This window comes from Topomyia yanbarensis, chromosome 2 (genome assembly GCF_030247195.1).
Source record: "Topomyia yanbarensis strain Yona2022 chromosome 2, ASM3024719v1, whole genome shotgun sequence".
NCBI lineage: Eukaryota > Metazoa > Arthropoda > Insecta > Diptera > Culicidae > Topomyia > Topomyia yanbarensis.
In genome coordinates this window covers 413776995-413796675 of record NC_080671.1, presented here as the reverse complement: position 1 = coordinate 413796675, position 19681 = coordinate 413776995, and the positions used below count along the sequence as shown (strand labels likewise).

Below are 19681 nucleotides of genomic sequence, written 5' to 3'. Positions count from 1 at the left end.
TTCTTCAATACATCCATGAAGGAAGAGATTCGTGGAATCCCGGACCATATACGCCCGCAAGTGATCCCCAATATATTTTATAATAAATTCCGAGAAGTCGACTGTGACAAAATGTTCTACACTGACGGATCAAATCTCGATGGGTCCACTGGCTTCGGTATCTTCAACAATACTATCACCGCTTCATTCAAGCTCAATGATCCCGCTTTAGTTTACGTCGCAGAGTTAGCTGCAATTCAGTACACCCTTGGGATCATCGACACTCTGCCCACAGATCACTACTTCATAATTTCGGACAGCCTCAGCTCTATCGAGGCTCTTCGTTCGATGAAGCCCAAAAAGCAATTCCCATATTTCCTGGGGAAGATACGGGAGTCCTTGTGTACGTTATCTGAAAAATCTTATCAAATTACCTTTGTTTGGGTCCCCTCTCATTGCTCTATCCCGGGCAATGAAAAGGCCGACTCATTAGCAAAGGTGGGCGCATTAAATGGTGACATATACGAAAGACCAATCTGCTTCAACGATTTTTTTAGTATTTGTCGTCAGAGGACACTCAACAGTTGGCAAACCTCGTGGAGCAATGGTGAACTTGGACGATGGCTACATTCCATTATCCCAAAGGTATCAACGAAGCCTTGGTTCAGGGGGATGGATGTGGGTCGGGATTTTATTCGTGTAATGTCCCGACTTATGTCCAACCACTACACCTTGGATGCACATTTGCGGCATATTGGGCTTGCGGAGAGTAGTCTGTGCGCTTGTGACGAGGGCTATCACGACATCGAGCACGTTGTCTGGTTATGCGCCGGGTACTTGGGCGCCAGGTCTCAGTTAAAGGATTCCCTTCGGGCCCGAGGTAGACCACCCAATGTCCCAGTCCGAGATATACTGGCAAATCGTGATTTCCCCTATATGTCCCTTATTTATACTTTCATAAAAACGACAAATATCCCAATTTAGCCCCTCTCTTTTTATTTCTCGTTTTAGAAGCTTTCTCCTGCCTTGTGGGACCGATCAGCCCCAGACTGCAACTATGTAACCGCCGTCGCACTTACCACTACGGAAACTGAAGCGAGAGCGACTCGAGGTCTGATGACTTTTGAAGGATTCCCCGCGTGTCCGAAAAATACCATCCGCCAATCCGACCTACTAGACTGAGGCGCTAATTTGTTTCGCTGATCTCCCGTTTGCCCGAAAGTTGCAAGTTTTGCTCTTCTCTCCCGGTCACCATCTACGCTTTCTCTCCCCTTGTCCTTGATACAACTGCTTCTACAGCCTGCCTCTGAATATCTTGACCAAGCATAAGTCTCCGCTAAAAAAGTTCAAATTTGTATTCTGTATTCCTAGTTTTAAGATAGTTGTAATTTTACCTCTTTGTTAAAACTCTTGTCCCCCATCTTGTAAATAGAATTGTATCCCTAGTTTTAAAACACCTGTGAATTTTCTCATAAATATTTGTTCTCCCTTTTGTGTACCAATCTATATTGTTAGTTGTTAAGATAATTGTAAATATTTCCTAAAAAACTATTACTATTGAATTCCTTGTTTTAAAATTTTTCATAAAAAAATCTTTTGCCCCCTCTCTTGTATATAGAATCTTATTTCTAGTCTAAAGATAGCTGTAACATTTTTCTTTTTTAAAAAAAAATATTTCAACATTGTATCCTCCTAGTTTTAAAATATCCAAAATGTAAAAACAAAAGGATGTGGCACCGCCAAGCTAACGCATTTGTGCCTATCAAATAAACGAAATGAATAAAAAAAATTCCTCGAACACACCAGAATTGCGGCAAAATGAGAAGTGCTGGGGCATGATGAAGCAGGCACTCCGGAAGCATCCTAAGGAAGTGAATTTGGTTTTCCACCTTAAAGGTGCGTGCATTTGGATATCTTTATGAAATGGAATGAAACAAACATGTAAAAAGTTAACAATATGTTTTATTGTATTCCCTAAAAGCTTGAATACGATTGCTTGAATGGGTGAATTTTGATAAACTTTTTCTTGAGCTGCAATTTGATTCAGTACACCCTTTACTAGCTTTCGTGTTATGAGAATCCAGTTTTCCAGTTTATTCGAAACAAACATGGTCAACTGTGCTTAGAACCATTTATTGACTTTAATAGTTTTTAAGAAACACAAAATGTCCATCTTTCCTACTTTGTCCATATTAGTAATCTCTTTCCCGTATATTTCTACTGTTTCTGACTAATTGGTTTTAAAAAGCCTTGATAGGGGGCAAACTGTGAGCTGCTACCTACCCGGTCGGTTTCCGTTCTCGGTTTGCCCGACTCTTCCTCAGCTATTTTGAACTGAATTAGAACAATCAGATATGTAGTAATAGCTGCGGTCATCTAGAAAAGAGAAGAACTCGATGACGATTTGAAGAGAATATTTCATTCCTAGCTTACCCCCGTTAGAATGGAAAAATCAATAGGAAAAAATCCATACGCATGAAACTCGGGCGGATTACAGGTCATGAACGAAACCAAATCGTCGATCTGCTTGATAAAAAGTGCTTTGAAAATTGACTCAATTATAATTATAATTCCGATAGATCACCTTGCCCCGAAAGCTGTCGTCGTTGGATGTGGCCTTGGTCAGAATCAGAAAATTAATCAACTTTCTCCACTTGTTCCGGGCCTGTTCGCCACTGGTTAGCAAAACCCAAAGCTCGACCCCGTGCAGCAGTAGCATACTACCGGCTGCCATTCCGTGAATCACTGCCCCCGGCTGGCTGAACCCGGCCCGGATTTGGTTCAGCAGGTAGTACAGCTGCACCGTGATGCAGATGAACGCCGACAGGAGCGAAAATATGGCCTGCTTCCCGAAGCAGTCGTTTATCTTGGTTGCCAGCTGCTGCAGGTACTCGGCCACTTGACGGAAGTTTTCGGTGGCATCCGAAGGAGGGTACAGCGGACGTACCTTGATGTTGCTGGCCCGGGTCGTAGCAGGGGTGGCCTTCCGATAGCTCACCGGGTCCTGGTTGCTGAAATTGATCAGAGCTAGCGAGTTCCACTGCCGTTGCTGGTCGATTTCATCTAGATAATTGCTGAAAAATGAAACCAAATGGAACAAAAAAAAAACAGCGTTCAGTTCTCGGTGCCAGCTAACAAGCAACAGAACTGCAGTTGCATACTTCATCCCTTTCAGCAGCAGCATCGTTCGGTTGGACAGAAGTATTATGCTGCCAGCGAACTGGAAGCTGAAAAGCAACTGAGCGACCTGGAAACAAGAACGGGGAAAACGGTCAGTCGGAAAATTTAGTGTTTTCATTCTGTTTTTTGTGTGTGTGTTTGTTCATTCGTTTCCGCTTGACATCATTGACAGGTTCGAACTAAATTCGCGTATCCGTACGGTTGCGTTCGCTGAGGGTGACATTGATTAAGTCATTCCCAATTATCGGATGCGAGTTAGCGAATCGTAGACTTTGGGCAATGACTCTACAAACTAGTCATTGCTTTGATTATTGCTATTGAGTGAGTTGGAATGCCAGGTGATTTCAACTGAATTAAAAGCTTTAGCAAATATTTAGTGGCATCCCGTATTTTCGATTCAATGTGAGCTCGTGACCTAAAAATATATATTGAAAAGATTTACTTTTGAAACCTGGCACTATTCCACTGAAAAACGTTATGAGTGCACTCTAAATTCTTTTACCTCCGAACCAACTGCGAACTAGTCCGTAACATACTGTTGCATCCAACTATGCCACCCGTTCTATGCTGGTAAAAATAAATGGACCACAAAATGCATTAATTTTGCAGCCCATTCACAGAAACTCCTAGCAAATACTCGACATCCGTTTCTGCACTGAATCCGCATACGAAAAATTGGCGACTAGCATCAAATGTTAGAACGCGCGTCATTTCGAAAAAAAATAAAATTCCCGATATCGCCGGCCAGAACGGAACATTCCGCACTCACTTACCTTCGGCATGCAGAATACGATCCAGTAGAAGAGCGTCCAAAATTCGAACCAATCAACGCCAATCATAAAATTCAAACCACTTAGTGCACCGCCACAGATGACAGTCGCTGGGATATGCAGCAGCCGATGTGCGATGAGTTCGAATCGTCGGCCGCCGGTCGGTCATTCAAAGCGAAATGAGTGTTCCGGATGCAGCGGAAATAAAAGAGAGGGAGAAAAATCGTTTTGAGAAAAAGCTACAATTGTCCCCCTGTCCGCATACAGGAATGTGGTATAGGGTGGATCTGAAAGTTCGAGGTTCGGTTAAATAAAAGTTTTAGCAAAATTGAAGACTGAATACAGGAAACATTCAAGCTTTGTAAATGTTATGTCTCAAACAACCCTTATACGAGCATTATGTACAGCCGGTGTTCTTGTTTGTTTGTTTTATCTTCGGGAGTACGCTTCGCCAACGGCTGCTTGATAAATAAAACCATAAATAGCTAACAAATCTCAGTCAGAACACAGCAGGCGGCATATCTGTGCGGGGAGGGGTGCACCAATAGGCTGCTAATTATATACATACTATTCAATAAATTTCTCGAAAATTATGATTTTTCGCCATTTTTCGCCTTCATTAACCCTAATTATATTTTTTTTATTATAATAGAATGGATTACCGACCTTTCGGGGAACGATTTTCCCCATTCGAATTCATTTTTTGCCCAGTAAATCACGACGCACCCAATAAGCTTTCTATACCGGTTGAAAACGGTACAACGGGAATCATTTTTATGTTAGAGTCGGCTCAATATTTTTTCGGTAGCTCAGATTTAATAATAAGGATGTTGTTAAATTCAGGTAACAAAGTCGTCACACTTCTACGCAACATGTTATTGAGTACTTAACTCTTAAAGGTGCAATCATTTTTTTTCAAACTTTGTGAAAATTGTCGCGTAGCTTCAATACGTTACTGTGATAATTTTCAGATGATTTTTGCAATCTTCAAGTGTCTCCAAATCCCGATAATTGTTCATTGCAAGAGCCAAGAGAGTAACAAGAGCCCTGAGAGTCCCGAGAGTGCAGCGAGTTTCAAGTATCATGAATCTCGAGTGTCTTGAGAGTATCAAGACCTATGAGACTCCTCAAGTCTTGACAGCGTCAAGAATCTTGGCAATAGCATCCCATGATACCCAAGAGTCCCGAGGTCACGAGAGGCCCGATAGTGCAAGGCGTTTTAAGTAACGAGAATCCAAATGCGTCCCAGATTCTCGAAAACCTTGACGGTCTAGAAAATATCCAGAGTTAAAGAAGAGTTCTGAGAAATTAACGAGTAAAGAGAATCCCGAGCATTCTCCACAGTTTTGATAGTTTCGGCACTCATAAATTTTCTTAAATTTCCGAGTATCGCAAGTGGTTTCGAGAGGCTTGAATGTCCCAAGAGTGTCGATAATTCGGAGAGTTTCGGAAGTATCGAGAGTACCAACATTCTTAAGAGCACCCAGAGTCACAAGAGACTCAAGAATCCTGCGAATTTCAAGATTCTAGAATGTCTCAAAAATACAGAGATTCTAGAATGTCTCAAAAATTCAGAAATTCAGAGAATACCCAGTGTTGGTGCCAAGCTCTAACATCTTCCGCTGTAGGAACGCAGTCACACGGTCATGCATATCAAAATAAACCAACCAGGTCACGCGGATCAGTACCGCGCTATCATTTCATAGATCAGTTCGTCAATTATGTTAGAATTAGCGTTTTGATTCGAGTTCGAAATTTTCCTCTTTTAGGCGAAAAGTTTTATTCCGTTCAAAAAGTTAGTTAAGCATGTAAATTGCTAACATTGCAAGGGATGGTTTCTGAGAATCTCGAGAGTATCAACATTCTTTTGAGCTGACTCTGGATGCTCAAAAGGGGCCTAAGAATACCATAAGTTTCAAGATTCCAGATGGTCACGAATGTACCGATATTCCAGAACGGCAGAAGCCATAGAGTTCCAAGCGTCTAACATCTAAGAATCCTACAAGTATCATGAGATGCGAGAGTTTTGCGATTCTCTCTACGCAGGTTTCAAAATTTCTGTTTCTTGTTTAGAGAGTACGATTCCACGTTCTTCAGTCAATCGAAAAACCCAGATTTTCTAAAATTCGAAATCAAGATTTTAACTCTCGGAGTTCCAAAAGCGCACTGTCCTTCGTTCAGAAATCTGGGGGTTTCAGGGTCCAGAGTCCAAAGTCCAGAGTCCAGAGTCCATAGTCCAGAGTCCAGAGTCCAGAGTCCAGAGTCCAGAGTCCAGAGTCCAGAGTCCATAGTCCAGAGTCCATAGCCCAGAGTCCAGAGTCCAGCAGAGTCCAGAGTCCAGCAGAGTCCAGAGTCCAGCAGAGTCCAGAGTCCAGGAGAGTCCAGAGTCCAGGAGAGTCCAGAGTCCAGCAGAGTCCAGAGTCCAGCAGAGTCCAGAGTCCAGCAGAGTCCAGAGTCCAGTGCCCACAGTCCAGAGTCCAGAGTTCAGAGTTCAGAGTCCAGAGTTCAGAGTTCAGAGTCCAGAGTGAGAGTGCAGAGTCCAGAGTCCAGAGTCCAGAGTCCAGAGTCCAGAGTCCAGAGTCCAGAGTCCAGAGTCCAGAGTTCAGAGTCCAGAGTTCAGAGTCCAGAGTCCAGAGTCCAGAGTCCAGAGTCCAGAGTCCAGAGTCCAGAGTCCAGAGTCCAGAGTCCAGAGTCCAGAGTCCAGAGTCCAGAGTCCAGAGTCCAGAGTCCAGAGTCCAGAGTCCAGAGTCCAGAGTCCAGAGTCCAGAGTCCAGAGTCCAGAGTCCAGAGTCCAGAGTCCAGAGTCCAGAGTCCAGAGTCCAGAGTCCAGAGTCCAGAGTCCAGAGTCCAGAGTCCAGAGTCCAGAGTCCAGAGTCCAGAGTCCAGAGTCCAGAGTCCAGAGTCCAGAGTCCAGAGTCCAGAGTCCAGAGTCCAGAGTCCAGAGTCCAGAGTCCAGAGTCCAGAGTCCAGAGTCCAGAGTCCAGAGTCCAGAGTCCAGAGTCCAGAGTCCAGAGTCCAGAGTCCAGAGTCCAGAGTCCAGAGTCCAGAGTCCAGAGTCCAGAGTCCAGAGTCCAGAGTCCAGAGTCCAGAGTCCAGAGTCCAGAGTCCAGAGTCCAGAGTCCAGAGTCCAGAGTCCAGAGTCCAGAGTCCAGAGTCCAGAGTCCAGAGTCCAGAGTCCAGAGTCCAGAGTCCAGAGTCCAGAGTCCAGAGTCCAGAGTCCAGAGTCCAGAGTCCAGAGTCCAGAGTCCAGAGTCCAGAGTCCAGAGTCCAGAGTCCAGAGTCCAGAGTCCAGAGTCCAGAGTCCAGAGTCCAGAGTCCAGAGTCCAGAGTCCAGAGTCCAGAGTCCAGAGTCCAGAGTCCAGAGTCCAGAGTCCAGAGTCCAGAGTCCAGAGTCCAGAGTCCAGAGTCCAGAGTCCAGAGTCCAGAGTCCAGAGTCCAGAGTCCAGAGTCCAGAGTCCAGAGTCCAGAGTCCAGAGTCCAGAGTCCAGAGTCCAGAGTCCAGAGTCCAGAGTCCAGAGTCCAGAGTCCAGAGTCCAGAGTCCAGAGTCCAGAGTCCAGAGTCCAGAGTCCAGAGTCCAGAGTCCAGAGTCCAGAGTCCAGAGTCCAGAGTCCAGAGTCCAGAGTCCAGAGTCCAGAGTCCAGAGTCCAGAGTCCAGAGTCCAGAGTCCAGAGTCCAGAGTCCAGAGTCCAGAGTCCAGAGTCCAGAGTCCAGAGTCCAGAGTCCAGAGTCCAGAGTCCAGAGTCCAGAGTCCAGAGTCCAGAGTCCAGAGTCCAGAGTCCAGAGTCCAGAGTCCAGAGTCCAGAGTCCAGAGTCCAGAGTCCAGAGTCCAGAGTCCAGAGTCCAGAGTCCAGAGTCCAGAGTCCAGAGTCCAGAGTCCAGAGTCCAGAGTCCAGAGTCCAGAGTCCAGAGTCCAGAGTCCAGAGTCCAGAGTCCAGAGTCCAGAGTCCAGAGTCCAGAGTCCAGAGTCCAGAGTCCAGAGTCCAGAGTCCAGAGTCCAGAGTCCAGAGTCCAGAGTCCAGAGTCCAGAGTCCAGAGTCCAGAGTCCAGAGTCCAGAGTCCAGAGTCCAGAGTCCAGAGTCCAGAGTCCAGAGTCCAGAGTCCAGAGTCCAGAGTCCAGAGTCCAGAGTCCAGAGTCCAGAGTCCAGAGTCCAGAGTCCAGAGTCCAGAGTCCAGAGTCCAGAGTCCAGAGTCCAGAGTCCAGAGTCCAGAGTCCAGAGTCCAGAGTCCAGAGTCCAGAGTCCAGAGTCCAGAGTCCAGAGTCCAGAGTCCAGAGTCCAGAGTCCAGAGTCCAGAGTCCAGAGTCCAGAGTCCAGAGTCCAGAGTCCAGAGTCCAGAGTCCAGAGTCCAGAGTCCAGAGTCCAGAGTCCAGAGTCCAGAGTCCAGAGTCCAGAGTCCAGAGTCCAGAGTCCAGAGTCCAGAGTCCAGAGTCCAGAGTCCAGAGTCCAGAGTCCAGAGTCCAGAGTCCAGAGTCCAGAGTCCAGAGTCCAGAGTCCAGAGTCCAGAGTCCAGAGTCCAGAGTCCAGAGTCCAGAGTCCAGAGTCCAGAGTCCAGAGTCCAGAGTCCAGAGTCCAGAGTCCAGAGTCCAGAGTCCAGAGTCCAGAGTCCAGAGTCCAGAGTCCAGAGTCCAGAGTCCAGAGTCCAGAGTCCAGAGTCCAGAGTCCAGAGTCCAGAGTCCAGAGTCCAGAGTCCAGAATCCAGAGTCTAGAGTTCAGAGTTTTAGGTCCCACAGTACTGAGAATGCGTACACTCAAAACGAATCGTTGGGAGCGTAAATATATCTATTTTTTGCACTCTCGATGTGAGCGAAAAGGTTCCAAATGATTCGTTAGTGTTCAACCAGCCTCATACTTGTGCAATACAATAACGAACGATTTGGTAATACGGCTCGGCAACACACCGTGTCACCTTGAAGTCGCATCAATTCATTGATGGTGTATGGTACAGGTGGAAGAGGGCACTTTGGAGAATGATAAGAAAAATTAAATCTGTATATTGATGGTTTGCAGGAGGGACAAATAAAGAAGATCGCTGCTGTGATCTTACTCGGGGCCGAAGGGAATCCAATAGTTGAGATCTGGATGAACAACGTCACAACGCTATTCGCGAGCCCAATACGTGGAAGATGATCGTCTAGTGTGTAGTGATTGCACATGAGCCGAGACTTCACATAAATGAAATCTCGACCCATATCCACTCCTCTAAACCAAGGCTTCGTTGATGAAGGAATGCATTCAGCGTCTGCAAGCTGCTTTAGGTTAACTGGTGCCCCGATGACCCGCGACTGGTGGTGTCCCCATCGGGGAATCTAGCTTACGCTGATGGAGAGTTCCTTGGTGAAAAAAGATCTCCTAATACCGATTCTTCTATGGTTTTCGCTATTTTTCTATCGGAACAACCAGTGGGGTGCCGTGGTCGGTCTGGCGATTTCGGATGGAGCGTAACGTCCAGCTCGCTGGCGTTTCGACGACTCATACTCGGTGCTCTGTTACAGTCTACTCGACTAGTACTCGGCGGTAGATCTAGCTTATTCCTGTAGAGAGTTCCCTGGCTCTCCCGAAACCGTTGCTCGATGTTCATCACGCCGTTTCCGCTATAAGATGGTCATGATCTACATCATAACTCTATTTAATGCTTCCACGTCTTTACGTCGTTTGTCGTTCTGTAGGCTACATTATCCGGGTCGATATCCGATCCTCCCGTTTTAAATTGCTCCCTGCACGTCACTTCAAACCTCGGACATTCAAAGACCACATGTTCCGATGTCTTCTCGACGTTCTTACACTCCGGGCACAGTAGTGACGTTGCGTACCCGAACCGATGAAGATACTTCTTGACGCAGCCGTCGCTCGGTAGGAGCTGTTTCAGGTGAGAGGTAATCTCTCCGTTCTTTCTATTGACCTACGTTTGGATGAGCCGGTAGGTCCACTTTCCTTTCTCCGTATTGTCCAATTCCTGCTGTCACGTCACCATCGAATCGATTCTCATAATCTTCCTCACGATTCTAACGTTTCATTGATTTTAGTATTTGATATCCTCCACCAGGGTGATGCAGATGGGGATCATCTCGGCGATATGCTGCCTCCGGTAAATGTTAAAGTTCAACCAGTCGTCGAACATCACTCCTAATTGCTTCAGTGCACGCTTCGATGCAATCACATGCCCTTCGACGGTGATTTGTATCCGTTGAACCGCTTTGCAGTTGCTGACCAACAGCACATTCGTCTTGTGCTGAGCTATTTGCAGCTTGACCCCGTTCATCCAGCTCTCGATCGCATCTATTGTCACCGACACCTCCATTTCTTCAAGCGTCTCACTCATCATTGTTAGTGACACGTCGTCCGCGAAACCCACGATTTTCACTGTACCGGGCAGCCGCAGTGTTAAGACCATCGTACATCCCGTTCCAAAGAGTTGGACAGAGAATGAAGCCCTGAAGAACGCCCGCTGCGACTCGAATTGCCTTCTGCCCTTTGTTCGTCTGGTACAGCAGTACTCAACTCTGGAAGCAGCTCTTCAGGATCTAGCTTATTCTTCTATGCAGTGCTGCGGCATTGGTCTATACGAGGCTGGATGACTCGGTGACTTCCTTGGCTTTGGCAGCAAAATCAGCTTCTGTACCTTCCTCATTTCGGGGAAATAGCCATCATCCATAGATTCCAGCAGCAGCAACCTGAACATGTCCGGATATGCCATGATCGCAGCTTTCAGCGCCACAGTTGGTATTCCATCAGGACCGGGGGTTTTCTTTGATTTTAGTCACTTCGACGCTTCTTTGAGCTCGTCGTTAGTTGCTTGCCACTCGGCTGTGTAACCTTCTTCTTCTTCGCCGTACGGTGTCGGTGACCAGGTAGTTGAATCGTGATTCGGGAAGAGACCCTCAGCGACTATCTTTAGCTTACCCGGACATATTTCAGCTGGTGTCGGAGGGGTCCTCATCTTCGTCCTAACGACTCAGTACGCGTCCCCCAGGGATTGACGTCACAGCTACTTATGGCAATTGGCTTGCTAAGCTTGATCTTCCGTTTTAAAGCCCTACCTTCTCGAAAAATCGCTTGCGCTCCTCTCTCACTCTTCGATCTTGCGCTCTGAGCCCGCCTTCTGGCTCTAAGACAAGTAGCCTGTAGCGTACTGAGCTACTCATTTAACCAGTAAGCTGCACGCCGCGCCGTCTACTGCATGGCTCCAGTTTTCGTGGTATTATAACGTCATAAGCCGTCACTATCCTTCTTTTGCAAATGAAACTTTGAGAATTCCATTAAAAATAATAGGCATATGTGTTCAACAAACATTCAATTTTTCCCCCCCTTACTACGCCACTGCTACAGTCAGTAAACTATTCAAATTTCTTATGTACAAAAATATATTCTAAGTGTCGCATCGCTTACTTCAGGCGAATCCTGACTAACAACCCACCTACTACCCAATCCGTGGTACTTATGGGAGCGTCACTGAGTCAGGGTCCTCTGTTAAGTAAGCACCACATCAACACTTCTTCTTCTTACGGTAAAGATGGTCGTGACCTGCAATGATGGTTCTCAGGCTAAATTCTTCCTTGGGCTGATCAATTGTTATTCCCAAACAATGCTCCTCAAGTACTCTGGAAATGAGAGTCATTAGTCTGCAATCTACGAAGCATACCGTGCTTACGCAACGCAATGCAACGCAACATATCAGTAGATCATTCCGATTTCTCCTACAATAGAGACACAACATTCCTTCCACAGGAGTCATCCAGATAGTTTCCACTGCATTCCCCACAACGAACCTTATTGCTACAATGAGTTGCTGTTTTTTTCAATTGTTTGTAATCAGTGCAGTTCATAAACCGTATCACAAAAAGGCGAGCAGGTATACAACAGAAACTTTGTCAAACAGGAGATAGTTAGGTAACGCCGACCCGCCGAAGGTCAGCCTATAAGAGTATGAGTTGATTTATATCCTCTATCCGTCAACTGCGATTGATGCTAAATGCAACCGTTTGCAATCCAGTATGTTCACTGGCTGAAGCATGGGGTATTTAAAACAGCCAACTCCATGTGGCAGCAGATCCGCCCAATTCAAACTCGAATCGGCGACGACTCCGATTATTTCAACCTCGTTTGCTGGTACATATATTCTGTACTTCTTCGTAAAAGACCTCTAGCTTATTGTGAAAAATATAAGACATTTCTGTCACGACCGAATGTCTTTCCGTCAGAACTCGACAAAGTTGTCATAAATTAAATCAATTTTTGTCTCTGGTCTAGAAAAAGATCACGAAAGCTCCGGTGGAGAAGGATGAATACAATTTAAGACGGGGAGGCGATTTTTTGACCTTGAGCCGAATCATTGTCAAGAAAAACTATTTTTGCACGGACCTTTTGTCCAGGGCAGGATGGTAAGTGATTCAATAATCGGGAATGTAATTTAATAGCTGTAGTTAACTTGTATAACGGTTACAGCTACTCTGCTGGTTGAATCATGATTAACGCGCACACACAAGACGCAAAATAAATGTCAAAGCATCGAAAAGGCAGAGAACGCAATAGATAACTTCGAAAGTGTATTAGCGGCCTTCGCACTATAACGTATATGAAATGAAATTTGGACGCTTCCAGCATTAAAACATTAAGGTTCAAGTTACCTTTTTTAAGCATGTGTTAGAATTGAACGCTTGGTAGTGTGCGTAGGAAAATTTGTGTTCAGCTTTCCCACCGGATTATCCATTTAAACCTTTTTAAAACTCTAAAAGAAGAATATCAGTCGATTTATTAGATCATCACGATTCAATTCATGCAAAATACCTGCTGGAAAAACCATCGGCTTAGCTAAATGGTGCTTTTGAAAAAGTGGCTGTGGTTTTTTCATTGCGCAGTTGTGTTGCGTACCCCAGCTCGGTGTGGTAGTGTGATAAAAAATCACAGCCACTTTTTCAAAAGCACCATCCAGCTAAGCCGATGGTTTTTCCAGCAAGTATTTTGCATGAATTGAATCGTGATGACCTAATAAATCGACTGATATTCTTCTTTTAGAGTTTTGAAAAGGTTTAAATGGATAATCTGGTGGCAAAGCTGAACACAATTTTTCTTACGCATACTACCAAGCCTTGAGGTAACTTGAGCCTTAAGGTAACCCTGCGCAAAGCACCATACTAAACGTCATATTCTAGGCACACTTATTTTAAACATCCAGTGTTAATTTCGACCTGCTAGGCGATACCATGTGAACAAAATGGCAGCGAACGCCCAATCTGGTACCTAACTATTATGCCAAAAAAAAGTTTTTGCGCATTGGTGGTTTATGGCATACCTTTTGTACAAAAGCCTAATAACCCTCCAAATGAACCACAACTGCGTCCAAATGAGGATTTCTGAGATAATTGTAAGCAAAGAGTATATGACAATAATGTTTGACCTAAAACTAACAAACATTTTTGACCTAAAATCAAAACTAAGAAAGAAATTAAGAATATGCAAACATCAATTTTTTCGATTTCTTTGCAAAAAAGTTCCTGAAAACTGTCACAAAGCTTTTCGAATGGGGTCAATTTTTGTGTGCATAAAGTTAATAAACTGACAAATGTTTTCATATAGATAATATAAATGTATTAAAGGGTTCCCTTTTGAATTTTGTCCAAATTTTATTCCACATACGTTACTTCTCAATGTCACACTGCACGTCTTATCGGTTTGAGAGTCACCGTATGAATGAATGTATCCGAATGTAGTCTACTATAAAATATTGCCCCGCAAATCTAAATAAAACATGATTTATTTGTACCCATTTCCATTGATTTTATGAATAATTACACTCTTTTTAATCGAAGCACTGAAGAATGACGCGAATTGAGCGCTATAAAATATAGTATTCTATGATTTTCTGCCCAAAATATAAAATCTTCACTTACCCAAACACGCTACGACGGAGGCGCGCCTTACTTTTTGGTTTGGTTCAACGAAGCAGATTCCAAATTTGTTGCATAGCTTCTCGTCGCACAGCGCGAAGGTGGCCAGAATATCCGAAGCAATCTTCCGATTACGAAAGGCGTAGATTAGGCCGGATAGGTACGCGAACGAGTTTGGGACAAGCTGGATGGAAAAAAATGGACGGGCCGAGAATTATAACCAGGATAGTAAATCATTTTTAACGACTACAAATAGTTTGATGATTTATGATTTGATTGATTAATTTAGAAAGTATGATTTTTGATTTTAAATGGATACAGAAAATCGTTTCTTATCATATTCGTAACTACTGGATTGAACGAAGAATCAAGGGAAACTAATAATAACACACTGAAGCAATCTCAAGTTAATGAATTCAATCTACGACATCAGGCTTCCTGAGCCTTACATTAATTAAGTTTTTGATAGGCACAACGATAAAAACTGATGTTTTAATATTAAAACTGTGTAGTCATTAAAGGTTATATATTTTCATCAACTAGTTTTAAATTCGGCAGCACCAATTCGTATAGTCCACATTAAATGACAGCTGTTAACAATATTTCGAGAGCACTCGAAGAAACGGAGCGCTTCGCTGAAACTAGCTAATTGCCTAACTAGAAATTTTCCGAACAGGTATAAAAATTCCGTTTAACTGTTGAAAACATATCTTACCAAGCACAGAGAATTACTGAACGACCAGTTAGCCTCGTAAAACTATCAGTATTAGAAGCCTTTCATGACTAAACCCACAACGGAAACGAATCATTCCTTGCACGCCTATTCCGCCCGGAAACCTCTAATTCTAGCCAGGAATATAACAAAAAAAAAACCAACCCAGTCTGACCCATCACGTCCCGCCCAATCACCTGAATCCAGTTGGCAGCGTTGGAGATATTCGATGCGTTTCCGCTCCGCCACATGATGCTCGCCATGGAAAAGTTGTAGAATAACAGCACCGTGAACGTGGGCAACAGATGCCCGATCTGGCTGAAGCGGGTTTTTCCCGGCTGGCTCTTCGTCACCCCATCCAGCGCATACGGGCAGAGGCCAAAAAGTTTCGAAAAGTAATAAAACGGTTTTATCGGCAGCATTGCGAATGTTCGTAGCGGCACTAGTTATGTGTCTCCAGGTGATTTCCAGCCAATTGCAATCAGTGGATGCAGCTTTCGGGTATTCTCGACGTAAAAAAAAATGAAACACGTTTCCCCGCGCGCTAAACTGTGGGCTGCAACGAAACAGGACCACTGCTTCCGTTGACTAGCAGAAAGAATTTTTTTCGCTGTTAAAAATGAATCGGTTGTTGCTCCGGGACACTCAACATGGGCCACTTGGTTTCGACACAAACGCGAACAGTATCACGGGGGCACTTGAATGGAAAACTGTGTTCGGAACACGGCTCGATAGTGTAGGTACGTTCCGGGCCAGCTGGACAGTTTCGATCGAAGGCTGCGATGAAATTGATTCCACAGTGTAACTTTTGTTATGCTTAAACCATCGCGCTGCAGCTACTGTTACTGTCCCTGACGTGGTCGGGAAATTTCCAAGCGAGGTCAATTACCAAAAAGTGGTAATAAACGACCATCAGTTGCATCAGCGGAGGTCGCGTTAAGTAACAGGCGTAGGTCAATTTTGTGTTATAGGAGTTTTTCACTAATCGTTTAGTTGCGTCAATTTTCGCTGTCACTGGATAGTGCTTTCAAAGGTTACTGACAATAACCGATAATTGGCTGGGGAAGGCAAGTTGGGAAATATCGAGCTCCGTGAATTGATCCATATTTCTGCTAAAAGCGCCACGGTTACATTAATGTTGTTTCTAACACTTCCAACGAGTATTACCATTATTCCATTTACGATTCGGCCCGACAAAATTCGAAATATATGATCGCTAAAACTTTTAGTTATGAGGTGATAAAAACTCATTGCATAAGCCTATCGATGCTCGCTGCACAAATCATCCCATTGAAAGCTGGTGGTTTAGTTGATAGTAATTTAATGGATCTGCTCAGCACTATGTATTTGCAGGAAAACATGCAAACATAACATAGCTCGGTTCTAGATTACAGCGAACCATTTGGATCATATGGTCAATCGCCCATTAGGCATTTATTTGCATTCTGCAGCACGGGAAAATACGATGCAAGGGAGGATTGGATTCAATTAACGTCAATCGAGCTATTCGATCGATTTGTAATGCTTCACCACATGCGATGGTAGGATCCGGGGCAAACCTGCGAAGGCAATTAATCTGGAGTATGATGAATTGAGATAGTCTGCTAGATAGGTATGTTAGTGGGTAGAACATAACATGGCCGTAATTTGGATGGATTATATGGAGAGTTCTGAATGCATGCTTCTTCGAAAAAACCAAAACTATAAAAACAAAAAAATCAAAACTATAAATAAATAGAAGGTCGTTTGGCCGAACACCATTAAGATGAATCATTCATTAGGCCGAACGTCATTGGGCTGAATGGGTCATTTGACCGAACAGGGTATTAGGCCGAATGGGTCATTAGGTCTAATGGGTCATTCGGCCGAATGAGGCTTTCAACCAAATGGGTCATCACGCTGAATGCGTATTAGACAAGGTACGCCACATGGCTTTAAGTCAAGTGTTGTCTGACATCGCTTCCACTCCGTCGGACTTAAACTAATTCGTAACCTTTATGTTTGAGTAACCCGGACAACGAGTGTAGCACAGGTTTGCTTGCGAGGGGCCGCCGTTTCCGACGGCGGGACAGCGGCTACCTCGTCTGGCGGATTCTCGACGGCTTTACGCCGCTTCGGATCCTTGGTCTAGGTTATGTGGTAATGCCGTATCACAATAGCTTCGTAGCATGTATAATACTAAAATCAGTGTAGAAGCCGATGTTTCATTACGTGGAAATACACCTAACAAATTGTAGTTTTTATTCCAGATCCAGATCCATATCGTCTAACTCGTGCTCGTGAAAGTTTTTCCGACATCATAAAACATTTATGTATTCGTGAACTGATTCATGATTACTAGTGCAATAGTCACAACGGACCATTCGCGCTCGTGAAATACTTCACAAAAGCATGATATGTTATTCATGTATTCGTGAACTGGTCACGAACCTAGTATAGTAGTCACGACTGACCATGCGTGCTCGTGAAATAAATTACAAAATTGTAAAATATTGTTCATGTGTTCGTGAACTGGTTAATGATACCTGGTATTATAGTCACGACTTACCATTCATGCTCGCGAAATAGTTCACGAAATTACAAAATATTATTCATGTATTCGTCAACTGGTTCATGATTGCTATTACACGATGTACGATCTACTTTGCGTGCTTGTGATATTTAGAAGAAATCCCTTATCCTTTTCAATTTCATGCAACATGGCAATAAAATTTGCACGTGAACTATTTAAAAAATTAGAGTATTATTCGTGGAATTATTTTTGTTCTATTCACTTTTTCATGATAGGATATGATAGGATAGTTTTATTTGTGGGTACTTTAACTTTGTGGCCATTCGTCCCTGATGCTTAGAGTAATTACATTAAATTTGAATAATCAAATTTTTTCATGAAATATTCAGCTAATAGTTAGCAGCAATAGGTACGAACAGTTGTATATAAGAAAACTATTAGGACCTCGAATATCGTTATTAATTTCATAAGGTTCAGTGTGATGTATGGACAGAAAACCGAAAACTTCGCTGAGAACTAAAAATGATGTTCGTGATATAAATCATAGAACAAGATACCGCGAATCAGTCACACTTTTATGATCAAATTTTTATTATCGCGTTACTCCCAGTAAAAAAAAGAGACAGAAACAAAAAAAAAATAACAGATCTCAACTAGGCGAAGAGAAATTACGAATACCATGATAAAACTGCTGATACCATGAATATGTTTTACATGTATCAAATTCGAAAGTAATCTCTAGAATAAAATATGACGATAACGTGAACAGCATTTACGAAAATTGTGACTGAGATCCTGAAACCATAAACATAAATCACACAACTCATGACAAAAATATCAAAAATCGTGAATAAGATCCTGACATCATGAACATAAATAAACAAATCTCTACTTGTGAATAAAACATCACAACAACGTGAATAAAAATTATAAAAATCATGACAAAGTTCCTGATATCATGAACATAAATCACATTACTCGTGGCTAAAATATCAAAAATCGTGACTAAGATCTTCAAGTTATGAATATGAGTCACTCTACTCATAACTAAAATATCACGAAACCGTGAATAGAAATGACGAAAATCGGGTTTAAGATCCTGATATCATGAACATAAATCCCGCTAGTCTGACAGAAAAATCCGATAGTAAACACATGAATAAAATAGCACGGTAACGAGATGAGAAATCAGAAAAATTACAAATAAGCTCCTGAAATCAAAAACATCGTTTGACTGTTGGCTGTGTATTCCCAAATTATGAACAAGAATCAAAACAACTACTAAACATGTCCAATGCGAACTGTAAAAAGGTGATTGACTCATATGCCGTATCGTGACATTTGATATATACAGCACCTTGGTGAATCTACAGCACCTTGGTGAAAGGGCTCAAGGAAACCGAATAAAAGCTTAAAGTCAACAAGTTTAAAAAAAGATTAAAGTCAATAAGTTTTCACCTCAAATACACATAACTTTGGCACTTCTACAAATAAGACTGTAGATAAAGGCAATTTGAAAATTTCCCATGTAGCGTAAATTCGAAAACAAATTTGAAAAAATTGAACTTTTCAGGAAATAAAACAATTCGAAATTTGTCCAATCGAGCAACGCAAATTTATCTCAAGCCGCAAAGCTCTGGAAGCTCTACAGGATAATTCTGAGCTTCTCTTTTCTTTTCTCTATTGAAAATTCTGGTCATTCGGTTTAATGTTCAGTCGATCTAACATCCATTAAAGCAAATGTCCATTCGGCCTAATATTCATTCGGTCGAATGACCATCGGCCTAATGGTTTTTGGCCTAATGTTCGAACACCTTCCCGATGTTTCTACCGCTTCTGAAAGCTCTAACTGTGAATAAGCCGGCCAAATGCAGTAAAATAGGCTTCGAAAAAAAAAATAAAGCAGCTCATGTTTTAAAGATGGAAAAATGCACCACCGATTTTTCAAACTCTCTTTAAACTCACGAACTATGCGTTACAGTACATCGTGGTACGAAATAGTTTCCATAATAGTTCACTGATGTTGCTGACTGCTGCGGGTCGCTATATCCGATTCCTTACGTTATGCCAAAAATGAAAGCTAAATATTACTACTCTCGGATTAAAACTAATGATGTTTTAAATCTCATAAAACTCAACGACTTATTCGGCTCATCACCCATTCGACTTAATGGCCCATTCGGCCTAATTATCCATTCCACCTAATGAACCATTCGGCCTTATGACCAATTCGGGCTAAATACCCATTCGGCCAAATGACCAATTCGGCCAAATGACCAATTCGGTCAAATGACCAATTAGTCCAAATGATCAATTCGTCCAAATGACCAATTCGTCTAAATGACCAATTCGGCCACATGACCAATTTGTCCACATGACCAATTCGTCCACATGACCAAATCGTCCAAATGACCAATTCGTCCAAAAGACCAATTCGTCCAAATGACCAATTCGTCCAAATGACCAATTTTGCCAAATGACCAAGTCGGCTAAATGACCAATTCGGCTAAATGACCAATTCGGCTAAATGACCAATTCGGCTAAATGACCAATTCGGCTAAATGACCAATTCGGCTAAATGACCAATTCGGCTAAATGACCAATTCGGCTAAATGACCAATTCGGCTAAATGACCAATTCGGCT

The 19681-nt window shown here is 43.2% G+C and overlaps 2 protein-coding genes across 3 annotated transcripts in view; one reads left to right on the top strand and one right to left on the bottom strand.

Moving 5' to 3' along the window:
• LOC131685092 (dipeptidase 1) overlaps window positions 1-19681 on the top strand; it is a 789457-nt gene that overhangs the window by 166596 nt on the left and 603180 nt on the right. The gene's annotated exons all lie outside the window — the stretch shown is intronic.
• Window positions 1990-14947, bottom strand: LOC131685094 (putative gustatory receptor 2a). The gene is made up of 7 exons (XM_058968533.1): window positions 14723-14947; window positions 13817-13997; window positions 3933-4039; window positions 3141-3226; window positions 2564-3053; window positions 2413-2502; window positions 1990-2355 (listed from the first exon to the last, which is right to left on the bottom strand). Exons 1-7 carry the CDS (start codon window positions 14945-14947, stop codon window positions 2197-2199), a joined length of 1338 nt encoding a protein of 445 aa, XP_058824516.1. The 3' UTR covers window positions 1990-2196.

Bases quoted from the DNA above. Each gene is read 5' to 3' on its own strand.
- LOC131685094 (XM_058968533.1), bottom strand. From the start codon at position 14,947: ATGCTGCCGATAAAACCGTTTTATTACTTTTCGAAACTTTTTGGCCTC. The intron at 3,227-3,932 runs GTAAGTGAGTGC...TCTTGTTTCCAG, and splicing joins TCGTATTCTGCATGCCGAAG to GTCGCTCAGTTGCTTTTCAG. The intron at 2,503-2,563 runs GTGATCTATCGG...TTTATCAAGCAG, and splicing joins ACGACAGCTTTCGGGGCAAG to ATCGACGATTTGGTTTCGTT.